This window comes from Alosa alosa, chromosome 18 (assembly GCF_017589495.1).
Source record: "Alosa alosa isolate M-15738 ecotype Scorff River chromosome 18, AALO_Geno_1.1, whole genome shotgun sequence".
Taxonomy (NCBI): Eukaryota; Metazoa; Chordata; class Actinopteri; order Clupeiformes; family Clupeidae; genus Alosa; species Alosa alosa.
The window spans coordinates 28,631,797-28,656,808 of NC_063206.1; the positions used below are offsets into that span (position 1 = coordinate 28,631,797).

Genomic DNA, 25,012 nt, shown 5'->3' on the forward strand with positions numbered 1-25,012 from the left:
GTTGGGGTAAATCATCCAGAGTGTCAGCTGTGACTGAGACGTGTCGGTGGCAGACAGGCTCAGTCACGACTGCTGGGTGAGGGTGACTCGCGGTGCCACAAACACACAGGGGTTGGCAGCGGCAGTGGCACTGCTGAGATGCTTCTCACTGTGCGAGGCGGGAGGAAGCGAGGAGAGAACAGAGGCCTTAACTGGCATGTGCCACGTGCATGTGTGTGTGCGTACGTGTGTATTTCTGTAAGAGTGTGTTTGTGCATGCATGTGTATGTCTGTAAGTGTGTGTGTATATCTGTAGGTGAGAGGGTGTGGGTGGGGGTGGGTGTGGAGAGTTATGAAGAGCATCTGATTAGCTTTTTTCTCCAAGTAGCTCCAGGGAGTGGAGTTGTGGTCTTCACATGTCAAGCAGAAACCTCCCCAAAGGTGTCCACTCCAGAGACCACCCATTAGGCAGCAGACACTAAAGGCCCATTCACACCAAGAACGATAACGATAACTATAACTATAACCATAACGATAAAAGCGTTCACACTGAACAACGATAAACAAAGTCTCTCATTGTGTTAATAAATGTGAGGGCTAAAATTCGATGGGTTCTGATTGGCTATTAGCATTTTATCGTTGTGAAAATCGCTCTGAAAGTGATCCCCAACGATATCGTTCTTCATGTCATGTAGTTTATGTGTGAACGTCGTCATTCATATTAACGAGAACGATATTTATTTATAGTTATCGTTATCGTTATCGTTTTTGGTGTGAATGGGCCTTAAAGCTCAGGGATTAGGAGCGGGATCAATGATCATCAGCTCCACACACACACAAACATACATATGAAACAAATACACACACCCATACCCAGACACACACACATGCACACACTCACACACACACACACACCATACAGCACTAAGAGACAACAGCATAACACACACATTACATAGCACTAAGGGACGATAACATCACAGTGGCCGTTGTGACATTACGTAAGTCAATATCTAAAGCTAAAGCACTAATGGCTGACCACACAGGTGGCACGCTTGTATACGGAACCTCATACAGTGCACCTAAATAATCAAACACATAGCCTACTGTTTGCTATGTTTATTTTTAACCCACTAATAAGTTAATACTCTCTGCCTCAAACAGACACAGTGAATACAGATGGATGCAGGCTTTGGATGTTATTATTAGAAATGGGTGCATCAACAGAAGCATATGAGTTATGCTTTTGCCGAATCTTGCATCCATCAAGCGCCTCGTCTGTGTGCTTTCACACATTACCATTTGTCAGCGCTCTATTATCAGTGCCGCGCTGCTCTCCACAAATAACCCCAGCAGCTCCTGAAAGTATTAGAGGGAGCTCAGCTGCCACTCCTTAGCTGGTTAAAATGGTGATATATTGAGACATGCTGTGAGTCTAGCGGGAAACGTGGCAGCAGACGAGGTGAAAATTGTGAGGTGTTAAAAAAACACCAAAACGTTGAAGATGGTCATCTTTTTTCTTCTTTTTCATTTTGTGTGTGTGTGTGTGTGTGTGTGTGTGAGTGTGTGTGTGTGTGTGTGTGTGTGTGAGGTGGGAAGAGCAATTAACAAGAATATAGTGTAAGTCTCAGATAACTTCACTTCAGTAGGGCTGGTGAGTCGCACTGAAGAAGGGAAGAGTTGTTTTTGGTATCTGATCTCGCTGCTTGTGTTGGTTTTGACACCATGACTGATAATGCCTATGAGAAGTGTGATACCAAGCAGCTCCTGACTAGCAGTTACATCACATCTATTATACAGGTATCACACACACATAACACACACACACACACACACACACACACACACACACACACACACACACACACACATACACACACACACGCACACACACACACACAGTGTCGCTTGAAACATATGGTTGAATACAAATATCCAATTTTCCCATATGAAGTGCCAATCTCAACACTAACACTATTGTTACATGCTATCCCGTTGGTTAGTTGATATAGATCATTATAATCAATGTTTACTTTGAAAAGTGTAATTACCACCTCAATCTCTCATGATGACTGGTTGTCACTTGGTCATTTCTCTGGTTGTCACTTACAGTGTTTTACGATTGTTTACACACTAAAATAATATAATTATAAAATTATATTAAATACAAAATAAAATTTGCAAAATTCTACTCCAAGGAGCAAAACACCTCCACAGATTAGCACATTACACACAACGTCTGCTTCACCCTTTTTGCAAAACATCACACAGTGATTTGTAAAACTCTACACACATTTTCACACCTTAGACACAGATAAGGATTGTGAGGTGTCATTACAAAGCCCCGGATTGCCAATGACCACACTAATGAACAAATTGTATAATCACATCCACCAGTTGTGGAAGCACACATGTGCTAATTTGAAAACGCAGCACTCAGGTGTGCTATAAAAGGCAGCAGTTGAATTCACCTGTCTTCAACAAAAATGGAAGGAGCTAGAAGAAGAAGAAGAGTGAGAATGAGAGGGGGAGCTCAAAGAGGAGAAGGAGGTAGAGGAGGAGGCCCAGGTAGAGGAAGAGGAGAAGAAGGAGATAGAGGAAGAGGCAGACAGAGAGATGATGAATAGTTAGTTTTTCTTCAGAGTCAAAGTGTATGTACTTCATGTAGTAATTTTTATTTGTCTACAGATTTTATTTGTTTCATTGATTTCATTGTTGGTTGATTACTGTAACTGATTATGGTAAGAAATACTGTAAGTATTGAAATAAATACTTGAAATATTCAGTCTGCAGCATCAGGGTTGTGCAGTGCTTGGTAGGTTTATAGTAGGCCTATTTGTGTACATTCTCCCTACAGTACTGTATATCTCAAACTAATCATGAAGAATGTTGTGGGTTTGTCACTATTGCCATCTAAATTATCCCTTACATAACAATGTCTGGCCAAAAATCTAGCACATGCTATTTCCTAAAATTAGTTTTTTTACCAACGTGTTTTTTATTTATCACAGCAGTGTGGAACTGGCGGCAATAGTGTCTGATCATTGAGGACTGTGTTGGTTAAATGAAAACTAACAGCATTTTCACAAATATGTGTATACTGTATGTTTTGACTGAAGTGTGTATGTTTTGACTGAAGTGTGTCATTTTGCAAACAATCTACGAATTATGCAAATTGAGTGTGGTGTTTGGATAGGTTAGGGTCTCAGGGTAGGACAAGCACTGACTTACGGGTGGGGCTTCTGTGATGTTACTACCTGTGGCTAATTGGTAAATTAAAACACCTGTCCTGAGTCCTTGGCTCACAATTAGTTCAGGCCTTTGAAAAAGACAGGCGGCCTGATTTCCCCTTGGTAGCGTTTGCCTGTGAGCAAGGCAAACTGGAACATTTTCTGAACACAAACAAACAACGCTATCCAGGAGCTATCAGGTCAGTAAGAGCCACAGATAAGTGACCTCTCACTGAAGCTCTGCCAAGCTGGCACCCACACATTTGCAACCACACACCTATGTCTTACTTCCACTTCCATGTACACCACGTAAGCCTTGACTCAGGGGTATACGTTAAGTGATACTACGATAGCAGTTATGTGTGATATTTGTCAAACTAGGCTTTCAGCTCAGATCTGTGCACGTTCTCGGTGTTGGGATGACGTTGGCCAATCGTGAAACGTGGAGACGCACAAGACCGCCTCTATTTAAAAACAATTACTTCCGCATTCATGAGCGATAGCTTAATCTAACCTATAGTTAATTCTAACCTATAACATCAAATAAATCAATTGTCATCAGTTGTTGTATGGTATGCATGTCCATAGTGGGATATTTGCACGCACAGCACTATTAAAGCGCATTCGAGATCCAAAATGTTAGTAGATAGCGAGCTCCACCTGTAAGATATATGACAGAATCCTACACGTGAGATAACTTTGTTTTTAGACAATTGATTGGTCCGGTGGGCGGTAGATTACCACGAGCTATAACTTAGCACATAACCTCCTCCCCGACCAGGTTTGGTTGACAGCATAAGATACCATGGTGATATAGCGACACTAAAACAGATCCACTTTTAAATTGTCACAGCATAGCCTGGCTTTGAGCGCAACATACCTCGCTAACCCACTAATCGAGATTTGTAGCATACCCCACTGGTCTCTAGCCATTTGTCTGCATCCTTTGAGGTAGGTAAATCTAACCACCTGTGGTCCACCTACACCCCCCACACACACACACACACAGACACACATGCACACATACCTCCCTCCTCCACCTAAACCCTCCCTCCCGTGGCCCTCACCTCCCCTGACACAGGAGTGAGAGGGTGAGAGGCGTGGGGGTGGTGGAGGAGCTGGATAGGGATACCCCAGCAGGGAGACTGAAACAACAAAGCCGCAGGCCCAGGACACGCTGTCTGACGGGGTCCCGGAGTCCCGCTGGGCTTGAAGATTGCCTATTATAGACGAGCATTATACCACACCATCCATCTGCATGAACCAGGGAAGGATGCGAGGAAGGAGAGGAGGTGTGTGTGTGTGTTTGTGTGTATGGGGGAGTGGGGGGGCATCAATTCACAAACAGCATAACAACAGATTTGAAAAAAAGAATCACACTGTTTTGACTGATTTGCCGCATGGAAATGACTGACTCCCACTGTGAGCGTCATTTTCCCGCATGGGGAGTAGACCGTGACCCCCCCACCACCGCCGATCACGCTATGCCATGTTTTATTCATGCCTCTATTTCATGTGGAAAGTTGTTTTTAATTTAGCAAAGAGGAGGGGGTAAATAAACTGAGAAAAAATAACCATGAAAAAATAAAAATGTCTTAGTTTGACAGTGAGTCCAGTGCTGAATGAATAGACACATCATTAGAGTACAACATTTCCCTTTAATGCGCTGGAACTGAGGTTGGCAGCAGCGCAGCACGAGGATTGGGACTGCTATTATTTTGGAAGGCCAAGTTCAGAAAGTTGCTGTTTTTTTCCCCCAGTTCCCCGGCATAAATTTACAAGTAAATTTGCCAACCATTCGCTGCGCATACCACTGCGGGCTCTGAGAGGAATCCACTGCGGTGATGGGCTTATTTAGCATGACAACACAACAGTCAATTCCCCTGGAGTCATGCTGGCCATGCCCAGCACTGGTCATATTTATACATATTGCCCTCACACACACTACACCACACACACACACACATTGTGTAGTGTGTAGTGTGTGTTTGTGAGTGTGTGTGATGATGTGAAGCTGTCACTTCATGCTCAGTGCCACCCCATGCCACACTCCCAGCCGTGCTGATGACACTATCGCATGTTTGCCTCAGCATGGGGTGCTCTGTGGAACAGCCTCCAGGGAGCTAATCAAAGTTCTATACAGACCAGAGCCTTCCCTCTGTGTGTGGTGATACAGCAACAGTTGCGAGGTATTCACTTTGGCTCACACCAGACTCCGGTAGGCTGTCGAGTCGACAGAGAGATGAGCTGTCCAACGAACCGAACCGAAAGAATCACAGATTTCACCCTGCACGGGCACAGCTGTAGTCCTAGCACCAGCACTATAGGCAGAAGGGTTCTGTATATGTTTTTACAAAGAAATTTCACAAGAAATCACATTGTTTTGAATTTCATTATTCTGACCAGAGCGAGTTGGAAAACAAGAATTGTCAGTTGGATGTGGCAGAGGCATGCAAATAGGAGGCACCGGTCTAAAAATGTTTATCAGTATGCAAATATGTGCATGCTCCATATGGGCTTGGTAATCACCAGCTATTAATTAGGATTTAATGTGCTCCTGATCCCCATGGGGTGCTGTGCACACTACTCCATTTGCTTTGGCACCATGTCAGTGGGATAACAAATCGCTCATTGGTCCACAGCAGGTGGGAGGGGGGAGGGGGCTGGGGGCTGGGGGTGGGGTGGGTATTTCCTCTTCTAATGCTCCACGCTGCCTGCTGACGTATGGATCGACAAGTTGCTCTGATTTCTTTACCCTCTTTGATCTGCTAACTGATGATCAACTCTCCTAACCCTGACCTGTCAGAGCTCATCATCGAGCTCATTAGCGGCGACTTACAAGTGTCCACGCTGGCTGACTCAGAAATACCCCCCCCCCCACCCCTCACCCTGACCCCTCTCCTGCCAGCTTTGATGTGCCCTCGTATTCGTTCTTGACGGGATGAGTGGACCACGGCAGTCACTGGTGTGGGCACATCGCTGAAGCAGCCAGGAATCTATGTAAATCTGGAGGTGCACAACAGTGTGTTTTAGTGGGGACAGATGGGGACTTGATATTCATGGGTGTCACACAATGCTGTTTACTCTCTGTTAGTGCATATGGCTCTAACTACTGAAGAAGGCTGGCTGAAGATCCACCGGTACACCTCCACCAGTTTCAAAGGTTTCAAACTTAATATTTCAAATACACTCAAACAAGACCAGGAAATACCTCATGAGTATAACAGCAATCTTGTTTTAGTTCACCAACACGCTACACAACACAACCTTAAACCACACTACAGAGCACATTAGAAAATCAATGTGTATAAATGCACTGTGCTTCCATATGCCTCCTTGGCGTACCCTCCTAATCTCAGGGTGCAAACCAAAGTATCAGTCTCCTACTACTAATTTTCAATCAATATTTTCGGTAGCATTTAAAACTGTAGTAACTAGGCAACAAGGGTTCTGTAAAATAAAATGGGACCATCACCCAGGACTGTACGTTTTCACAGGAAAGCTCAATGATAAAACTGATTTACACAATGCTCGGCAGAGACTGCTTGAAAACAACCAGGTGTTGTTTACACTGGAAGACTACACACACACACACACACAAACAGACACACATACACAATCCCTCATAACTCCTTCAGCCAAAGTGCACGTAATACATAGTGAGGCTATTCATGTGCAAATTGCCCTTTTCTCCTATTCAAACTCCATCTAATCACTAATGGCGACTGGAAAAAATGCTCTTTGTGTCAAGGAAATTTGACTGAGATCATAATTTTCACAGCTTTTCCCAGAATATCATGCCTTTGTTTGTGTAGAACTAATGCGTTAAAAAAATGGACAGAGAACAAAAGAATCTACTTTCCCAGGGGAAGATGGATAGACTGACAAAAACGAGAAAAGAAAACAACTTCACTTAAAACTTCATTTGTTGAGCACCACTTCCTTGCAACTCATCTTCAGCTTATCCTTGACTTGCAGAGCCACTTTTTTTGTGTCTGTTTCTAAATCAGTTTCTAAATATGTCTGAACGGGCTCCTCCTAAACCAGCATCCTCATGTATACCCCCCCCCCCCCCTCAACAGGAATGCATGATGGAGAGGAGAAAATTAAATGGATGCTAATTACAGACCGTGGTGGGAGTGAATCATGGATCCGCGGCAAATTTATTAACTAGACCCCAGAGGTATACATCAACTCCTCCTAATCACTGCCACAGCAAGCGTGGGCAGGGGAGGGATGGGGGGGTGGGGGAGTTCAAACGACCTCTGAGGTCTTTCTGTGGAGATGAGCTACATCTTAATTATTGTTTTTATTGACAGAGCTGATTACCGCTGAGGATATTTATTTCCCTCTCGCTGTCTTGGTGGAGGATGATGGAAGACCTCCGTGCCACGTGGCACCGCAGAAAGACCTCTTATTTGGATTGTGTGATGCTCCTGCCTGTGTACAACTTCCAGACGCGCACCCCCTCTTCCTACTGTGACAGATGTCAGACAGGAGTGGGGGTTCACAGTCCTATGTACTTTCTTTTTTCGACTGTCTTTGACCTTGAGTGACATTACAGTAATACTGACAAGACAGGTTGAGATACTGTATGATGTGGTACAAATGACCCCTTGTCCATTTTGATGACCATGCACAGAGCGTTATGACCTTATCTCTGTCGATGAAACCTGAGGTCAAAGACATAGAAGAGGTTTCATTAAAATTCACTTAGATGAAATTAAACTCCTCCAAATGCTTCTATAAATAGGCAGCTGCAAAGACCATATTATCAAGCAAACTATTTTTAGTGCTCTCGGGGTGTACTGTGCTTATGCAAATAGATGCATAGTACTATACATATTAAAGCATACTCCAAAAACAAGCATGGTATGCACAGACAAACACACTCAAGGACAAACTAGCGCCACACTCTCCCACAGAACACAGCTGCATGAGCTCAAATCATTTGCATGCTGTCACTATGTGTAATGCTGGGTGCTGGGTCCTTGTGTGCAGACATGAGCAGCTGTATGTATGTGTGTGTGTGTGTGTGTGTGTGTGTGTGTGTGTGTGTGTGTGTGTGTGTGTGTGTGTGTGTGTGTGTGTGTGTGTGGAGAGTGCATGTGTGTGTTTTTGTAAGTGTGTGTGTGCATGTATGTACAATCTCTGGATGTCTGATGGCTTTTTGACTGCCCACCCAAAACAGGTTCTCATCGAGGCCTCACTCACAACTGCCCCTAAGAGAGTTGAATTTTATCTAAGAACACCCTGTGTGTGTGTGTGTGTGTGTGTGTGTGTGTGTGAGAGAGAGAGAGAGATCACATGATCTGTCCTCTAAACCCTCAATAAGTGTGAGCTTGTTCGTCTGAGATGAAAGAGAGAAATAGAGAATTGTGATATTTGCTTCTGGCTGATTTCAGGCTGGTCAAAGCAGTCATGTGCGCGTGTGCAGGTGTGACGTGCACACTAATGAAATGCATCATGGGGACCCCCTCCCCGTAACCCTCCATCAATTTTTCACTCCAGTACAGAAAATACTGTTTGATGTTTTTTCGCAGGTCAACGCTGAGAGTATTGATCACTGAACGGCCTCGGGCCCAGGCGTGTCTCGACCACCACACAGATCAGAGTATTTTATCGGATAAAATATAGATTATAGAGCACCTTATCCTGGAGCCAGACAACGGTGCTCGGACGATGAAATCGGTCAAGTCAGCGGAGATAACACAACCTGATTGAGGCTGGATTGGTGGAGAGTGTGGAAAGCCAAGAGGTGAACAGCCGTTAAAGTTATCACAGCTGTGGCCGTTAAAGTTATCACAGCTGTGGCCGTTAAAGTTATCACAGCTGTGGCCGTTCGTGTCCCTTTGAAGCTGGTCAGTGGCGAGGAGAGTTGGACTGGAGAGGGAAACGGCCAAATATGAAATATCACGACTCAATGGCCTTAATGAAATCAGTCTTTTGAGCGGCCGTGGCGAGTTCCCCCACCGCTTTCCAAAGGCCAGACAAGCGGGAGCCGGTCGCCATGGCAACCACGGCAACCACGGGAGGGATAAAATCTAAAATGCTCTGTATACAAACCTATTCCGCATTGATGATATTTCAACCCCCCCACCCCACACACTCTGTCTTCTGCCTTTTATCCTCTCCCTTAGGAAAAGAAGACCTTTCAGACTCTGACAGGGAGGTTGTCATAATTCTCTTTTTTCGCCCTGTCAGCATTGTCCCAACAATGTAATTCATTTATCAAGGTCATATCCATCTTTTCATTCTGACCAGCGCCAGAGAGTTTTAAATGTATGTGTATATAATTTCCATTCCTTTCTGAAAACTCTAGTCTACCCACATCAGTCATCAAAGCCCCCACAAGGTGTAACACTTCAAAAGATCACTTGTACAAGCATCATATGTCATGACCAGCACAGATCTCCTAAAACCTGTCTGTTTGATGAGATATGCCCTCTCCCTTCGTCCTTTATATAAGTCTGTTCTCCAGTCTGAAACAGCAACCAATCCACTATTCATCACAGTCATTTACAGGTCTCTGTAAACTCAAGATTTTTAAAGACAATCTGTTGCAGTACAAACTGCACTGCTCACAGTGTAGTGTATGTGATGTATTGGACACAGGGAGGGACACAAAGTAACACCTGAGGTCTTACTTATATATCAGCTGGAGTCCTACTGCATTCATTAGCTGAAGGTTAAATCTGCTCATGAAAGAGTGAATGCCTGTGTGGATAATAGCAGTGTACTGTAATTGAAAGGCAAGAAATGGGGGTGCTTTTAGTCAATTTATCTGCACTAAAATACCCACAGTATTCTCACAGCTCAATTAATTATATTGTCTTGCAGCATTCATTTTCTTGTAGAGTTTAATCCATCACATGCTCACACTTCGCTTGATCAAGCACACACATATACACACACACACACACACACACACACACACATACACACAAATACACACACATATATGCATGCACACATATACACACAAGTCTGAACATACACAGAAAACACACACCCACACACACACACACACACACACACACACACACACACACACACACACACACACACACACACACACACGCAGACAAACACTAAACCACTAAGAATGTGTAGCCAGATTTTGTCAATGGGATTTTTACATACATCCTGCCATCTGACAGAAAACCCTAACTTGCCAACCCTACCAAAAAGCAACTTGGCACGAAAACACATACTTTGCATCTCCTTACAATGCACAGGTTAAAACACACCTGGGACAAGTTCAACAAAAAGCCCAACATCCCACAACAGTAGCAGCATCAGTAGCCTAGCCTCTCTTCTGCCCTTCGGTCACTCCTGCCGGTGCCGCCATGCGGCCGTGCTTCTACGGCTACGGTACTGACATGCTTGAGTGGTGTCCTACCTTGGGTCAGTGTGCCGGTGACGAATCTGTAGAAGTAGCGGGCCACCTTGGTCAGCTGCCTCTTGCACCTCTTCCTGCACTGGCTCATGGTGGCTGGAGGAGGTGAGGAGGGAGAGGGGGTGGAAGAGCGACTGATGGAGGGAACGGCTTCCTCTTGATCAGGAGACGGGCAGAGGGGTGTGAAGCGTGGCGGCTGCTGTTAGCGCGGCTGCTCTCTCCTCTCGCTCTCTCTCTCTCTCCTTCTGAGTCTCTCTCAGTCTCCTTCACTCTCTCTCTCTCTTTCTCTTTCTCTCTCTCTCTCTCTCTTTCTCCTTGGTAGCGCAGTGCTCAGCAGACCTTCCTGGGCTCCACCTGTAGGGTGCTCTGGTGTCAATCAGCCGCGAGGACCTGTCTCCTCCCACTGTTTCTCGGGGAGAAGGTTTTCACTGGCTCTTTCAACAGCCAGCGGGAGCACGACCAATAAACATCTACTACCATTACTCACTTGGAGTAACAGGAGGGCTTCTCTGCCTCTTCTTTTTCTGTTTCCTCCTCTTCTTGTTCCTCTTGTCCAGTCCAGAGGGATTTCGTTTTTCTTTTTTTTCTTTTTTCACCTTAGCTTCAAAGCTTTTTAAAGACCGCTGTCTCCAAAAGCTTCCGTTCTGAGTGTATGTTGGCCACAAGGTGAAACGAAGCAGGGGGAGTAAAAAAAGGCAAAAAAGTCCACCAGGGGAAACAGCCACTTTGTGATATTTGCTCAAGGAGGTTTGCTCCTCTCTTCCCACACCGGCTAATATCCAGGAGAGCAGAGACTCAGGACTCTGACAGTTCACCTGCTCACACCGCCACTGAGAGAGGAGAGAAAGACAGATGGAGGCAGGCAGGCAGGGAGGGAGGGAGAGAGGGAGGGAGGTGAAGGAGGTGAGAAGGGGAGGAGGGGTGAGACCTCTGGCTCCAAACCTGGCGCTGGCTGGGTGGCACGTCTCACCTCAGCCGGGTCGGGGGTGGGATGCGACGTGAGACGTCACGTCACATTACAGACACTCTTCAGGTCTGCTCACGTCATGTTTGCTCCTGAGCTCTCCTTTGGCCTTTTTCTTTAAAAAAAAAAAAGAAACTTTTCTTCTGTCAGTCTTTTTACTCTGAAAGCTTGCTGATCCAACCAGGCTGAATAGATGATAGCATAAGACAATGAAAAATATCCCAATGTATTTGCTTTGCTTGTTTTTTTTGTTTTTTGTTATTTGAAAAGCTTAGAATTAAAAAAATAAACAACAACAGCAACAGCAGCAGCAGTAGCCACAGCACACGGCAGAGGAGCAGCTGCAGAGAAGAGCTGCAGAGAAGTGTCTTGTCAAAGAGAGAGCACGCGTGCACACGTATGTGTGTGTGTAAAAGTGTGTGTGTGTGTGTGTGTGTGAGAGTGGAGAGAAGTGGCGTCGTGGTGTCAGATGAGATCAGTAGAGGTGAGGAGATCCCTTCGGTCCTGTCCGCTCCTCCCATCAAACAGGCGGGACAAACACTTCAGTCAGCCCCGCTCACCTCTACACTCACCAGCGCTGCAACGAGCCCTGACACACACACATACAATACGCACGCACAGGCACACACTCATGCCTGCCGCGTGGCAGAGTGCTTTAGTGGAGTAGAAGGACGAGAGAGAGAGAGAGAAGAAAAACACACACACACACACACACACACACACACACACACACACACACACACACACACACACACGCAGACACACACACGCAGTCTTCACACTCTTTTCTTGCTTTTTTTGCTTCTTTTTTCCCCACACTCTCCCATTTCCGGCTCACGCCCTCTGGTTGATGTCTTCTTTTTATCACTCTCTCTTTCTGTCTCCCTTGCTCTCCCTCTACACTCTGTCCCCCACCCTCTCGCCAGGAGCTCGCCTGGTTTGCTGGATGCTGTGAATTAGAGGTGATTATGGTTGCTTGGCAACCAGAGACTCCATGGATTTTGCTCCAGCCAATCAAAGCAAACATGTCGCTTTTTACTCAGCCCAATCAAAGCAAAACAAACAAATGCCAGGGTCTGGTGTATTGTGCAGCATGTGAGACATGATAGGTTTATCAGTCAACTGACAGGTGAGTGGATTCTCTTTCTCCCTATTTTTCCTCATAAGAAAGCACATACATGAAGTATACACACATTCATGCACAAACACCCACAAATACTGACATTCACTCACTGCTACACACACACACACACACACAGACACACGACACACACACAGACACACACACACACAGACACACACACACACACACAGGGCATGTGGGATCACAGCCTTGATTAATTATCCTATTACAATCCCATATGTTTGGTTCATGTCACTAATCTATTGGCGCCTCCATGTTATTAAAACAGCATTATGAATGCATTTTAAATCAGATTTGCCTAATACGTGAACATGAGGCATATATTGTTTTTTCCATATGTACCCCATTAATTAAAAAATAAATAAAAAATAATTAAGTTTTTAAATGCTGATACAGTGATACTGGTTACATTACTGTATGTCAACAGGCTTGGAGGAACCAACTTGATTCTCAAAATAGCACTAAGCTTCAGAGAAAATCATTAATCAGTCACCAGTGCTGGGCCCTAATGGAGGCGAACAGCATGACAGGAGACATGGGGAGAGGAAAAAAAAGACAAAAAGAAAAAACCTCTTTGATGGATAGAATGGGCAAAAGAAGAGAGTGTGTTTAACCTCTGGGCTTGCTGGGAGACGAGGCTCCTTACGATGCCATCACCCTCAGCAGCCGTCGCAGCGTCACCTTGAGCTGCCACCAGCCCCCTGTCCACTCACCCCGTTAAAAGCCTCCCTCTCCCCCAACAGCACATTCAGTCTGACCTTTCCTTAAGCCCCGTGCTCGTAATCTTATTAAAGCGCACTCACAAGCGGCAACAAATTGGATTGTTCTAGCTCGGTCGGACAGGCTAGATTGTCTCAAGTTGGTACAGGCTCATTGGTTAACACCGTCATTCAGAGGCACAGAAAATCTCGCGGGTTGATGGCTGTTGGCGATGCGTCATGGCATAAATGTGTTAAAGAGAACAAGAACAGGACAGAAAAAGACAAGAAGATGTATGGCTTAAGAGCTCACAAGGTTAAAGATTTTAGATCTCCACCTCTTCAAATGTTACATCAAATATGCATTTCCATCCATGTCACATATCAGCTGGATCCTTAGAGGAACACAGAAAAAGAAGTGAAGCGTTTCATTACATTACTGCTGGTGCATAAGAGAGTGCAGTAGATTGGTTGTGTGAGTGGCGTAGGCGACCATCATGCCCATGCCCTGTTGCTCATCCTCCTTGGCCTCATTTGTCATTCTCCGTTTGACTCCGGCCACTCGTATGACATACACACACATACTGTACAAACACACACACACGCACATACACACACACAGAGTGATGAAAATGCTCATCTACGCGTAGACATGAACACACACACCCACACACACTCACACACATTGACATAGACAGAGACAGAGAGAGAGAGAGAGCCTCTCACAGGCATAGTGTACAGTGTGGGTAGAGAGGCAGCACTAAAAAGCACTTCACACTCATTACGCCTGACATGAGAGTGACAGACAGCTTGAGCTGTCGAGACAATAGTAAAAAGCGTGGCCAAACAGCACTCCTTTTAAGCAAGAAGAAACTGAATTTCAGTTGAAGTGATTCAAATTGTCTCCTTACCGACACCCTCAGGGCCTTAGCTGGAAGATGGAGGACTGCGGGGGAGAATGTGAGAAAACAACGGACAATGTGTTCTCTGATCACAGTGTAAGCGGTAATTATGGAGTATGCTTGAGCTGTCAAAGAAAAGACTCCTGAGATATTTGGTGAAATAATGAGGCCGCTGTGAAGTTCTGCTCCATAACGTCTGACGATCCCCTGCACTCTTTCATTTTAAAACATATCCCAGTCAGTGTTTAGTCTAGTTCACATTTGGATACGTTTGTCAGTGGGGGCATTCCATACATTTCTTTGAACAATAATCAATAATCATTAATTGATCAATCAAGTACTTCTTACTTTTCCACAAGTAGTAGGAACATCTCAAATGTTGAATTTTTTTCCCCACTGCAGTCCTGAATCTATTTCAGAAACTTTTGGACTGGATTACGGTGGTATGCACATATCGATCTCGGAGGTCTCGCAAGTGGATTTCTTTTTGAGTGAAGTCTCCATAATGACCATCTTCAGAGAGGGGAGGCAAATCCCTCCAGCCCCTTCACCGCTTGGATGAAAGACATGCCTGCCAGGCATGAAGCGCTGCCTCCCACTTTATACAAACAAGCAAAAACAAACAGGTAAATAAATAAACAAACAAGTTTGAGGAGAGTGGCAAGACACAATGAGTTGTATGAGAACAAGAGAGCCTTGCATTCTGCTTGACTGACTACCTGCCAGAACTCCAATAATTGCTGGGGAGACATGAAATCCATGTGTGAAGGCTGTGACTGCCTCTGAGAGATGGGATTCAGGAGGCAGACGGAGAGAGGGCAGGAGCAGACTTCATTCAACATGCAGAAATGCTGCAAATACAGACACCAAACACACATGCACACACACACATGCTCTCTCTCTGTCTCTCTCTCTCTCTCTCTCTCTCTCTCTCTCTCTCACACACACACACACACACACACACACACACACACACACACACAAACACCAATAACCCACAGAGATGTGTACGCAAAATATGTGCACAAACAAATAAAAGTACACACACACACACACACACACACACACACACACACACACACACACACACACACACACACACAAACACCAATAACCCACAGAGATGTGTACGCAAAATATGTGCACAAACAAATAAAAGTACACACACACACACACACACACACACACACACACACGCCTTTAAGGAAACATACACTCTCTCATGGAGGAGAGCAGGGAAAAGATTGCGAACAGCGTGCAGAGAGAGCCTCCAACAGCAGAAGGGCCCGACTGACAGACAGAGGAGCAGCTCTGCCACCTGGAGAATTTCACAAAATTAAAAATACAAACTGCCAGCACTGACACTCGGTTTGTGGGTGGGTGTGAATGGGTGTGTGTGTTTGTGTATTTGTGTGTGTGTGTGTGTGTGTGTGTGTGTGTGTGTGTGTGTGTGTGTGTGTGTTGTGTGTGCAAATGTGTTAGAGATATGGATGTGTTTGCACATGTGTGTGTGTGTGTGTGTGTGTGTGTGTGTGTATATGTGTGTGTGTGTGTGTGTGTGTGTGTGTGTGTGTGTGTGAGTGTCGGTGCATATGTATGTTTGTGAGTGTGGAAAAAGGATGGGGAGAGGTGGTGTGAAGACGGGGGGTTGGGTGGAGCTGGGATGTGTTGTTTTAGTGCCATGGCACATTCGTGGGAGGCTTTGCAAACACACGCGTCACGCAGGGTGCCAGCCCTGTTTGCGTCTCGCCCAGACCGGCCTCCTTCTGGCTGGTGATATGGTAACTCCCAGGAGCTGAGGAGCGAGAGAGGCTAGACACAGCTCTGCGTCCCTGAGAGGGGAAGGACATGAACCACTGCGCTGGTAGATCAATAAGGCATAGAGTCCGGGCAGAGCTTTTCCAGAACACCTGGAAGGCATTTATAACACAATCATTACCTCTCCCGGCTCAAGCCACACACCTTATTTGCAAGAGGAGCTTTTTCCACACTACAAATCATGCACACAACCTGGTTAATAGGCCTCACCGTTTTTCACATGGAGAAGGAAATGTCGATGAACTCTGGTTGAAAACCGACGGCTCTTTTTGTCCCAGCATTGCTCCACTCAAGATCTGGGGACATGATTGCTCAGCGATGACATTGAAAAGGAAGAAGAAGGAACTGAACGGGTCCTCTTAGTGGATTATACATTCACCGCACATCTGTGTTACACGCAGGCAAAAAGAAGAGCCGATTGACTGATAAGGTATATTTGGCAACCCATTCAAGCTGTGGCATCAAGATACCCGAAGCTAAAAAAAGTCTCCCTTTTCATCCTGAATAAAGCTCTCTCCTCACATACAGATCTGTCTCACAAAGAAAGTCAGTATGAATCGAAGAGGCAATGTGAGAGGTGAACAGCAAATGTATGCTATATATAATATATATTATATATATATATATATATATATATATATTAGGGCTGTCAATCGATTAAAAAAAAAATAATCTAATTAAATACATACTCTGTGATTATCTAAATTAATCACATATATAAACTTTGCTGTGAATATATATATATATATATATATATATATATATATATATATATATATATTTTAAATATTTAAATTCAAATGAATCATTGAATAATCAGCATTAGTGACATTAAAGTTCAAAAACTCTTTTATTATTATTTTCACTGTTCAAATAAAAGTTTTTTTTTTCACATACAAGGCATTTCAGGCCACAGATATAACCTAGGGGACACAATGAAAATTAATTAACACTCCCTCAATGTCAACACTTATTTCTTTGCATTGATGTGCTACTATAGAGTTGATGAACTCGGTGATATGCAAATTCCTTTGCTGCAGACATTGCAGAGGACTTTATTTTCAACACTTTATTTTTTTATCAACATCATCAGGCCATTTTTTAAAAGTAAATGTTCCAATCAATGATCCAGGCAGCACGTTTTCTTCTCTCTCCTTCATTTTACAGTCTGACTAGAATGGCTAGGGGTCAAAGGTCATACGGAATCGATTAATCTGCACTAATTTTTTTAATCGGTTATTTTTTCTCAAATTAATGAATCGAAATTAATCAGTTATTTTGACAGCCCTATATATATTTTACTTCTACAAACATGAAACAAACTGGACTGGTCTAGCATAAATCTAATGTCCCATATTCATCATTCATCCAGGCAAACCAAAGACCTCATTACAGTCATGTTAAATGAGTCAGAGAACAGATTCGTACACAACAATGGCCAGTTAACTGCAGTCACGAATGCACATACATACACACAGACACACAGTGCAGTACAGTACAGTATGTATACCAGTGGGATTACAATGAAGTGTTTGTTTTGCCAAAGAGTGCGTTCCCCAGTGCCATTTGTAAATGTTATTATTTCCTTTTCATCTTTACTGATGGTTCAGTAATTACAGCTTTAAGCTCCTGCTGTCAAGCATCTATATAATGGACGCACTCAATCATACACAAGTGCGCACAAATATATACATGCGTTTGTACACACACACGCACGCACACACACACACACACACACACACACACACACACACACACACACACACACACAAACACACACCTACACACACACACACACACACACACACACACACACACACACACACACAAAATGCACACACACATGTCTTCAAGGACTTTGTTGATGGTGGCTCAATGTCCTCACCTCTTTCTGCTTTGGGCAGTGTGTGTTCATAGAGCCATAGATGAGAAGATGATGGCTCCTCATACAACACTGCATCAATCACTGATGCAGATACACACATGTGCGTGCACACACACACACACACACACACACACACACACACACACACACACACACACACACACACATGCATCATTGACATCAGTGGTCCATTACCTCCAGCAGTAAATTAAAAATAGCTCACAGCTATAGTAAATGGTATTCTTCTGTACTGATGGGCAATAGGTACCGTACACCAAACTACTCTGTCTGACATATTGTACATTCACGTCATGCACTGGGGTGATAGAATAAGGTCTGTAATGGAGAACATAACAATCCTGTACAATACATGTACAATACATCAAGTATACTGACAAATACAACACAAGTGTACTGGGTATTACTTTAGAGAAACAGCACAACAAATTGTGCTAACAGCACAGACTTGCAGCAGCATTATTTGCCAGTATACAGGCTCCCTACTAACCTGCAACTGGTGTGGGTCTCAACACTTAGAAATAATTGTGTTTTTTTTTTTACTTAAGGAGGGCATGCCATTCGCAGTTGTACCCACAGATAAACAGACATGGGTTTCTACAATAGAGCTACAATGGCAAAATAAGCCCTTCCTGCAACAGAAATGCCACATGTCCAACTGCCTATCCTGTTTCCAGAGATGGCCAAGCAGAGTGGACTGATGGAGTCTTCATCCATCTGCTTTCTGGGTAAATCCTGCTTCCTGGATTGGGGGCATGTTCCAGGCAGGGGGACTCTCAGTGACACAGCTAATAAGCAAAAGGTTCTTTGACAGAAGACAGAAGACAGAACCTTTGGGAATTACTCAGGCATATGTGTGTGTGTGTGTGTGTGTGTGTGTGTGTGTGTGTGTGTGTGTGTGTGTGTGTGTGTGTGTGTGTGTGTGTGCGCGCACGCGTGTGTGAGTGCAGATCATCCAAGATGTGCCCCAGCAGTGTCCAGATGCTGCACACATCTGGAGCCAACACAAAGAGAGAGAGACAGTTAGAGAGAGAGATGGAGAAAGAGAGAGAAAGATGGAGAGTGAGAGAGAGTGAGAAAGAGAGAGAGAGACCCCTTTGTGTACTGGGTGATGTATGATTTCTTTCAGTCTTCAGCATACACAGTCTGCCACCTCCATGACAGATGCAGAAAAACTCACTCTGGCCTCTGTGGCCTGGTCTGGGGTCTCAGGACACAGCCCTACATGATGACCCTCTTGCTCTCTGTGAGTGTCCTGCTTCATGTCCACACTCAGTAAGAGCACCTGACCTACAGTACGCCTTTTCATTTTCCTTTTGATCTTGTTATCCTGAAAGTGCCAACTCTTTACAGGTACTGCTATGGCTACTTCATCCCTTCAACAAAAAGAGAGGCAGTGGATGCCCTCTGTGGCCTCTATATAGTGTCATGAGTGCGGATGGGAGTGCAGTTATAAGCACATAACTATTGTGCTGACTGAAAAGGAAAAATAAAGTGATGTGGAAAGAGAGCGCAATAAAACCTTGGGATGACTCACCAAACCGAACTCACATCAAACCCACACCCAAAGACACTGGATGACACCAGTGGAGTCTTAAATAAACAGCAGCCAAACTTTTCAGGAGCGACTTCCAAAAACAAAACAAAAAGTTAAACATGCTGCCCTTAATGAAGGGAACCCATAACCATTAGTGATTAATGATTAATGATGCACGTCTCCAGCCAACCAAGCGACAGGCACAAAGATTTGTTTTTGTCTGTGATATATATTCATTAACAGTCATTAGACAGAAACAAGGAGGCTGTGAGATGTCTATGAAAGCAGTCAGAGTACTGGATCCAGTACTGGATTTCTTTCTGTTCAGCTATGTGTAGTTTGCCCCAGTGGTGCCTGTTTTGTTGCACACAGCCAAAGCCTGCTTCGTGACTGGTAGGAGTTTGAGGCCCTGTTTTACAGGCACATCACATGCAGCAGTAGCCGTGGCTCGCCTGTTTCCTCCAGCATTTGCAATCAGGCCCTGAGGGGCTTTCCTGGCCATGGGCTGCCTTCAGTGGCTCTGGAAACAAACATCTGCCAGTCAGAGAGAGTCAAGAGAGGAGAAGTGCCACGGACTGACTGAGGGACTGACTGAGGGTGTGGGGGAGCAAGAGAAGAAGGGGCTGAGTGAGTGAGCTAGTGAGAGACAGAGACAGACACTGTCTGTCCCCATGGGGCTAGTGGAGGCCTATGGCTCTCAAATCAAAACAGCAGGACACCTGAGACAGAGAGGAACTGAAAGAGAAGGGAGTACAGAGAGAGAGAGAGAGAGAGAGAGAGACCAGGAGATGGCAAAGATAGAAGGACAAACATAGAAAAGTAAAAAGAGAGGGTGGATAGAGAGAGTGGGAGAGAGAGAGAAAGAGAGCGAGAGAACAGAGCAGGAGTGTGAGACACTGCTACTGAAAGAGACACTGAAGCTTGTTAGATGTGGCACTGTAGAGAGAGAGGGGAAGTGACAGAGAGGGAGCTCTCTTCAGACAGCAGGGGATAAATTATGAGGCGTGAGAAAGGATGCATACAAAGAGGAAACAGGGCAGGGAAAAAACGTGAAAATAGCTCTGAACAGGAGCCGGTGTAATGTATAGCTTGGGCTGAGCCGGTGTAATGTATAGCTTCGGCTGAGGCGGTGAACTGAGGCTTTGTCAGTTTGAAATGACTCTGCTCATTTGCCAACATGACACATGCATCCTTTCCAGGAATTCAGAATCCTCAATACACCATTTGCCGGTTATGATCGGCTGACAAGACCATTAAAAGTTCATTCCCCTGTTTTTAAAAGCCCTGTCAAGCGCAGCACCAGGGGCCGTGAAGAGACACAGCTGGGACTGAGCAGTCACAAAGCAAACCCATCCATTCATCCAAGAGGAGTCAAAAGGGATGTGCCTGCAGTGTGTGTGTATGCATGTGCGTGTGTGTGTGTGTGTGTGTGTGTGTGTGTGTGTGTGTGTGTGTGTGTGTGTGTGTGTGTGTGTGTGTGAAGCATAGAGGATGGATTATGATTGTATGTGATTGCCTAGTGTGTACTGAATGTGTGTATGTGGACAAGTGTGTTTCTGTGCATGTGTTTTTGTATTTGTGTGTGTGCACTGTATGTGTGTGTCTATGTGTGTCTGCGTATGTAAGTGATTGTGTGTGTGTGTAGGCCCTCCCTGTTACCCTTGCTTGCGTCAGACCCGGCCCAAACACCTGCTGTGTGACTGATGCCTCTCATTAGGGTGGCGCTGAGCCCTGTGCCAGCCAGCTGTGGGCATGCCTGCTCATGGTTCCACACCGCCACGTCAGCCCAGCCCCCGGCACCCGCGGCCCACCAGCAAGTGCCATTCTTCTGGAAGCCCAGCGCACCACAGCACTGTCCTGCTTCTGGCAACTGGCACAGTGGGACTCTGCAATGAAGCTAGAGGCTCTGTTTCAGAAGCCACACTCATCAGTGCCATTCAGATTCATCTCTACAGAACCTGTCAACGCACACGCTTCTCTCAGTGGGTGCCACTTCCAATACCAAAGAGTATGGTATATTTTAATAGGCTATTGTACATGACATTTTCATAGACCAGTAGAGAAAGAAACATACAGCTCTGCTGCACTTCTCCGAACACTGCTGTAAATAGGCTACTTGCTTTCCAGAAACTGTAGCTATGAATGTGGGGAAAATAGCTCAATCTGTTGCTATGGCAGGCAATCCAACAGCCACACCTCCAAACCCTATAAAACACCATGTATATTATGGGATGTGCATTTGCTTTCCTGTCACCTCTATGGTATTTTTGTGAACTCTAATTCCAATGGCGGTGTAGCCCTACCGTGAATGAGTCACATGCTCTCCATTCCCAGGTGTCTTTCCGAGTTTCGCTGGCTTGGGAAATTGATGGCCCAGAGCAATCTTGTGTGTTACCTAAAAGATGTCGTTGTGTCTACAAGATTGATATCAGCAAGGCAGAGGGTGACTAAAATAGTAAAATTGTGAAATCAACCCCATTGTGATGGAGATGGAGAGGCAACCAAAATACCCCCATTAATACGAAAAGAGAGAAATGGAAACAGAACAGAAACAGTGAAGAGCCACTGCCACTGGGATTTCCTGATCATGTGATTTAAGCAAAAAGAAAAAGGAAAGTAAAGACACATTTGGATCCCGTGCTCACCAGTGCACATGCTGCCCCCTCTAGCCCACTGCAGCCTATACATGCAGATGTTGTCAGTAAGATAACCTGTACATGACAGGTTATCTTACTGATAAAGCTAATGAGAAAGGAGCCTAAACATACAGTATTTCTGACAACTTTAATGCCATGCCTTTGAGAAGTAATGTCCTTTCTTGCTATGCGATATATATACAACAATATAGTTGTAATGTGGTGAGGCATTACACCCTGTGTATATAACATCTGTTTTGAGATTCACCTAACATAATAATCCATGCCCTGGAAGATGACTTCTGACATACATAGATGCAATACAGTGATTGTTACAAATGGATGTCTTCGGATGATTCGAACCACTTTTCTCTGGACCAAAAACAATGCAGTGATGACATCTAATGGATGCTTTATGTCAATGCAGTGAAACATAAACACCGGTGGTGAGAGCAAAACCATCAGACCTGCTTAGTATACAACTTGCTATTTACTGTACTGTAGGTTCGCTTTAAACAAAAAACTGTCTGTCAAATACCATAACCATAACTACTGTACAAAGAGAAAAGGGTACAGAATTTGCCTCTGTCGCTGACTGACACCTGTAGCTACAAATAGGTGTGTGTAACAATGCCTAAAAATGCTTTTGTACGCAATAAAGGAGTCAATCTCACTATAAAGTTCAGCATGACACATTCTAAAATGAGGAAAGTTGTTAAACTGTACATAGATGGACATTTAATGTTATTCACTCTGTTTATCGTCTGTCTGTCCCTCCATTTCTGTCTGTCCATCTATTTCCTTTTATCTGCCAGCAGTTTTTCATACTTCTAAAGAATAAAATGTGCAGTGCAAGAGTAAGGATGCTAGTGATGGTGTCATGTTTGATCAGGGTATAAAATGTACTTGTCTGCCAATGGCGGGTAAACAGAAAAAAAATACCAGCCAGAATATTTTTCTACCAGCCGCAAAACTATGTTATTATTGAAAAAAAATGTAGACCTAATCTAAATCCATGTTGCTGCCCTGTCCTTGATCTTTTTGCTCTAAGTTCAGTTTGAGATGCATAGGCTACTTTAAATTATTCCCTTGTTTCTCTGATTTAGTAGTTGATGCAGTAGTTTCTTCCTCCAGATATGCCTTGATATGCCTGCTGACTGTCAGATAATACAAATCATAATGTCCAAAGCATGCATACTAACAGGATAAACGTGAAGAAATCACCAAAAAACATGATAGTTGAAAGCTTATTGAAAGGAAATCTTGATATTCATGTTGATGTTGATATAGTCCAGGGGTTTTCAATTGATTATGACCACCACCAAGACACAACCTGAGAACCTTTAAAATATCTGGGCGCAAATCTATGGTATGTCATGGATTGACATGTTACTTCCTAGCAAAACTGCTATGGATCGACTGGATGCTATTCTAATCCGAAAGACACCTTGACTTTCCTACTTTTTTACATGTGCTGTATGTTAACATTCAATTATTCACAAACTATTCATACATGGAAATATGTGAATGAGCAATAGCCTACAGTTGAACAATATTATTGAAGGCTCAGGGACCACCTGCAATGCCTTCATGAACCACCAGTGGGCCTGAAACCCCCTGATACACAGTAGACGAGTCAAGTAAAATGGATTTCAAAAATAGTCGGCAATAGACAACAGGGCAAATGCTCACAAGTATCCAGCTTAAACAACATGCCCAAATCAAAATACTTTCACTGTCATTACTCACTGCTATTCATGATCAACAGAGCAGCACTTTTTTTTACTATTATTTATTGCAGTAAGCCAAAACAACAGCAGGGAGCACACTTCTACAAGAAAACTACTGCATTGAAGGTCACAGACATTTCCTCACCTTATAATTTTTCCTAAAAAGATGCATAATTCAATAGTAAACTTTGCATATCATTTTTAAATTATCCGATTTTATACCATAAAAGTGCATTAATAAATAAAAAGTGAAAACATGCCTGGGCCACGGGCCTGGGCTGAAAATGTTCTCCAGAAGATGGCAGTGGTGTACCATTTTAAAGTAAGTCCAGAGGTTTTCAGACAAAGCTAAAAATAAAATGACATCAGAACAAGCCTCGCCTGAATTCCCATATAGTCTGATCCTTCATTTTCTATTCATCTTGTCTGTTGTCATTCCACTCCCCCTTTAAATGCTATTTAATGATTCAAGACACTGCCCAATTAATTTCAGGTTTTCTAAGAAAAGCGTAAGCAGATTCGACAGTCCTGACATTAGAGCTTCAAATATTCAGATCAGGTCATTATTGCATAAGAGTTGTTTCATTTTTGAGAACAAGAGACTGACCTTTTCTAGCAAGGCCAATAAAGACAAGCTTTTATGCTCTAACACCACCAAAAATAAATTAATTGCACACTGAAAGCCAAGGCAGGCCAGGACAACAACACAACCTGAAACGAACTCTGACCTAACACGGACAGCCAGATCTAAGCCACATCTGCGCCAAATCAGGGCCAGGCCAGGGCTACAGTGTAGATCTACGCAAATCAGGGATAAATCCAAAACCACAGCCTCTGTTTCTATTGGTGGATTAACAGTGGACACAGCCTTTGTGTGGTCTGGCCACTGGACTCCTGGGCATCATCAGCAGCAGCTGGTCGTCTCCACCATGTTAAATAACTGAATCAATTGACCCCTAGAATACAGTTTATTTATAGATGGGAGCTTTCAAATGGACATGCAAGGGGATTACATCGTCATTTGTCTTTTTTTTTTCTATCGTTCTGTGCTTCAGGGCTTAATCAGTGGCTC

At 44.2% G+C, this 25,012-nt stretch overlaps 1 protein-coding gene across 3 annotated transcripts in view; it reads right to left on the bottom strand.

Annotated features, from left to right (window-relative positions):
* The window catches only part of LOC125311259 (Kv channel-interacting protein 2-like), a 127,562-nt gene that overhangs the window by 59,026 nt on the left and 43,524 nt on the right, over nt 1–25,012 (bottom strand). Inside the window, exon 1 of one of the 3 annotated variants that reach the window (XM_048269146.1) lies at nt 10,612–11,509. The exons of the other annotated variants lie outside the window; for them this stretch is intronic. Within the exon in view, the coding sequence (XP_048125103.1) occupies nt 10,612–10,699 (88 nt within the window). The 5' untranslated portion in view covers nt 10,700–11,509. Of the gene's footprint in view, nt 1–10,611; nt 11,510–25,012 lie in introns of those variants that run through there. 3 annotated transcript variants of the gene reach the window in all.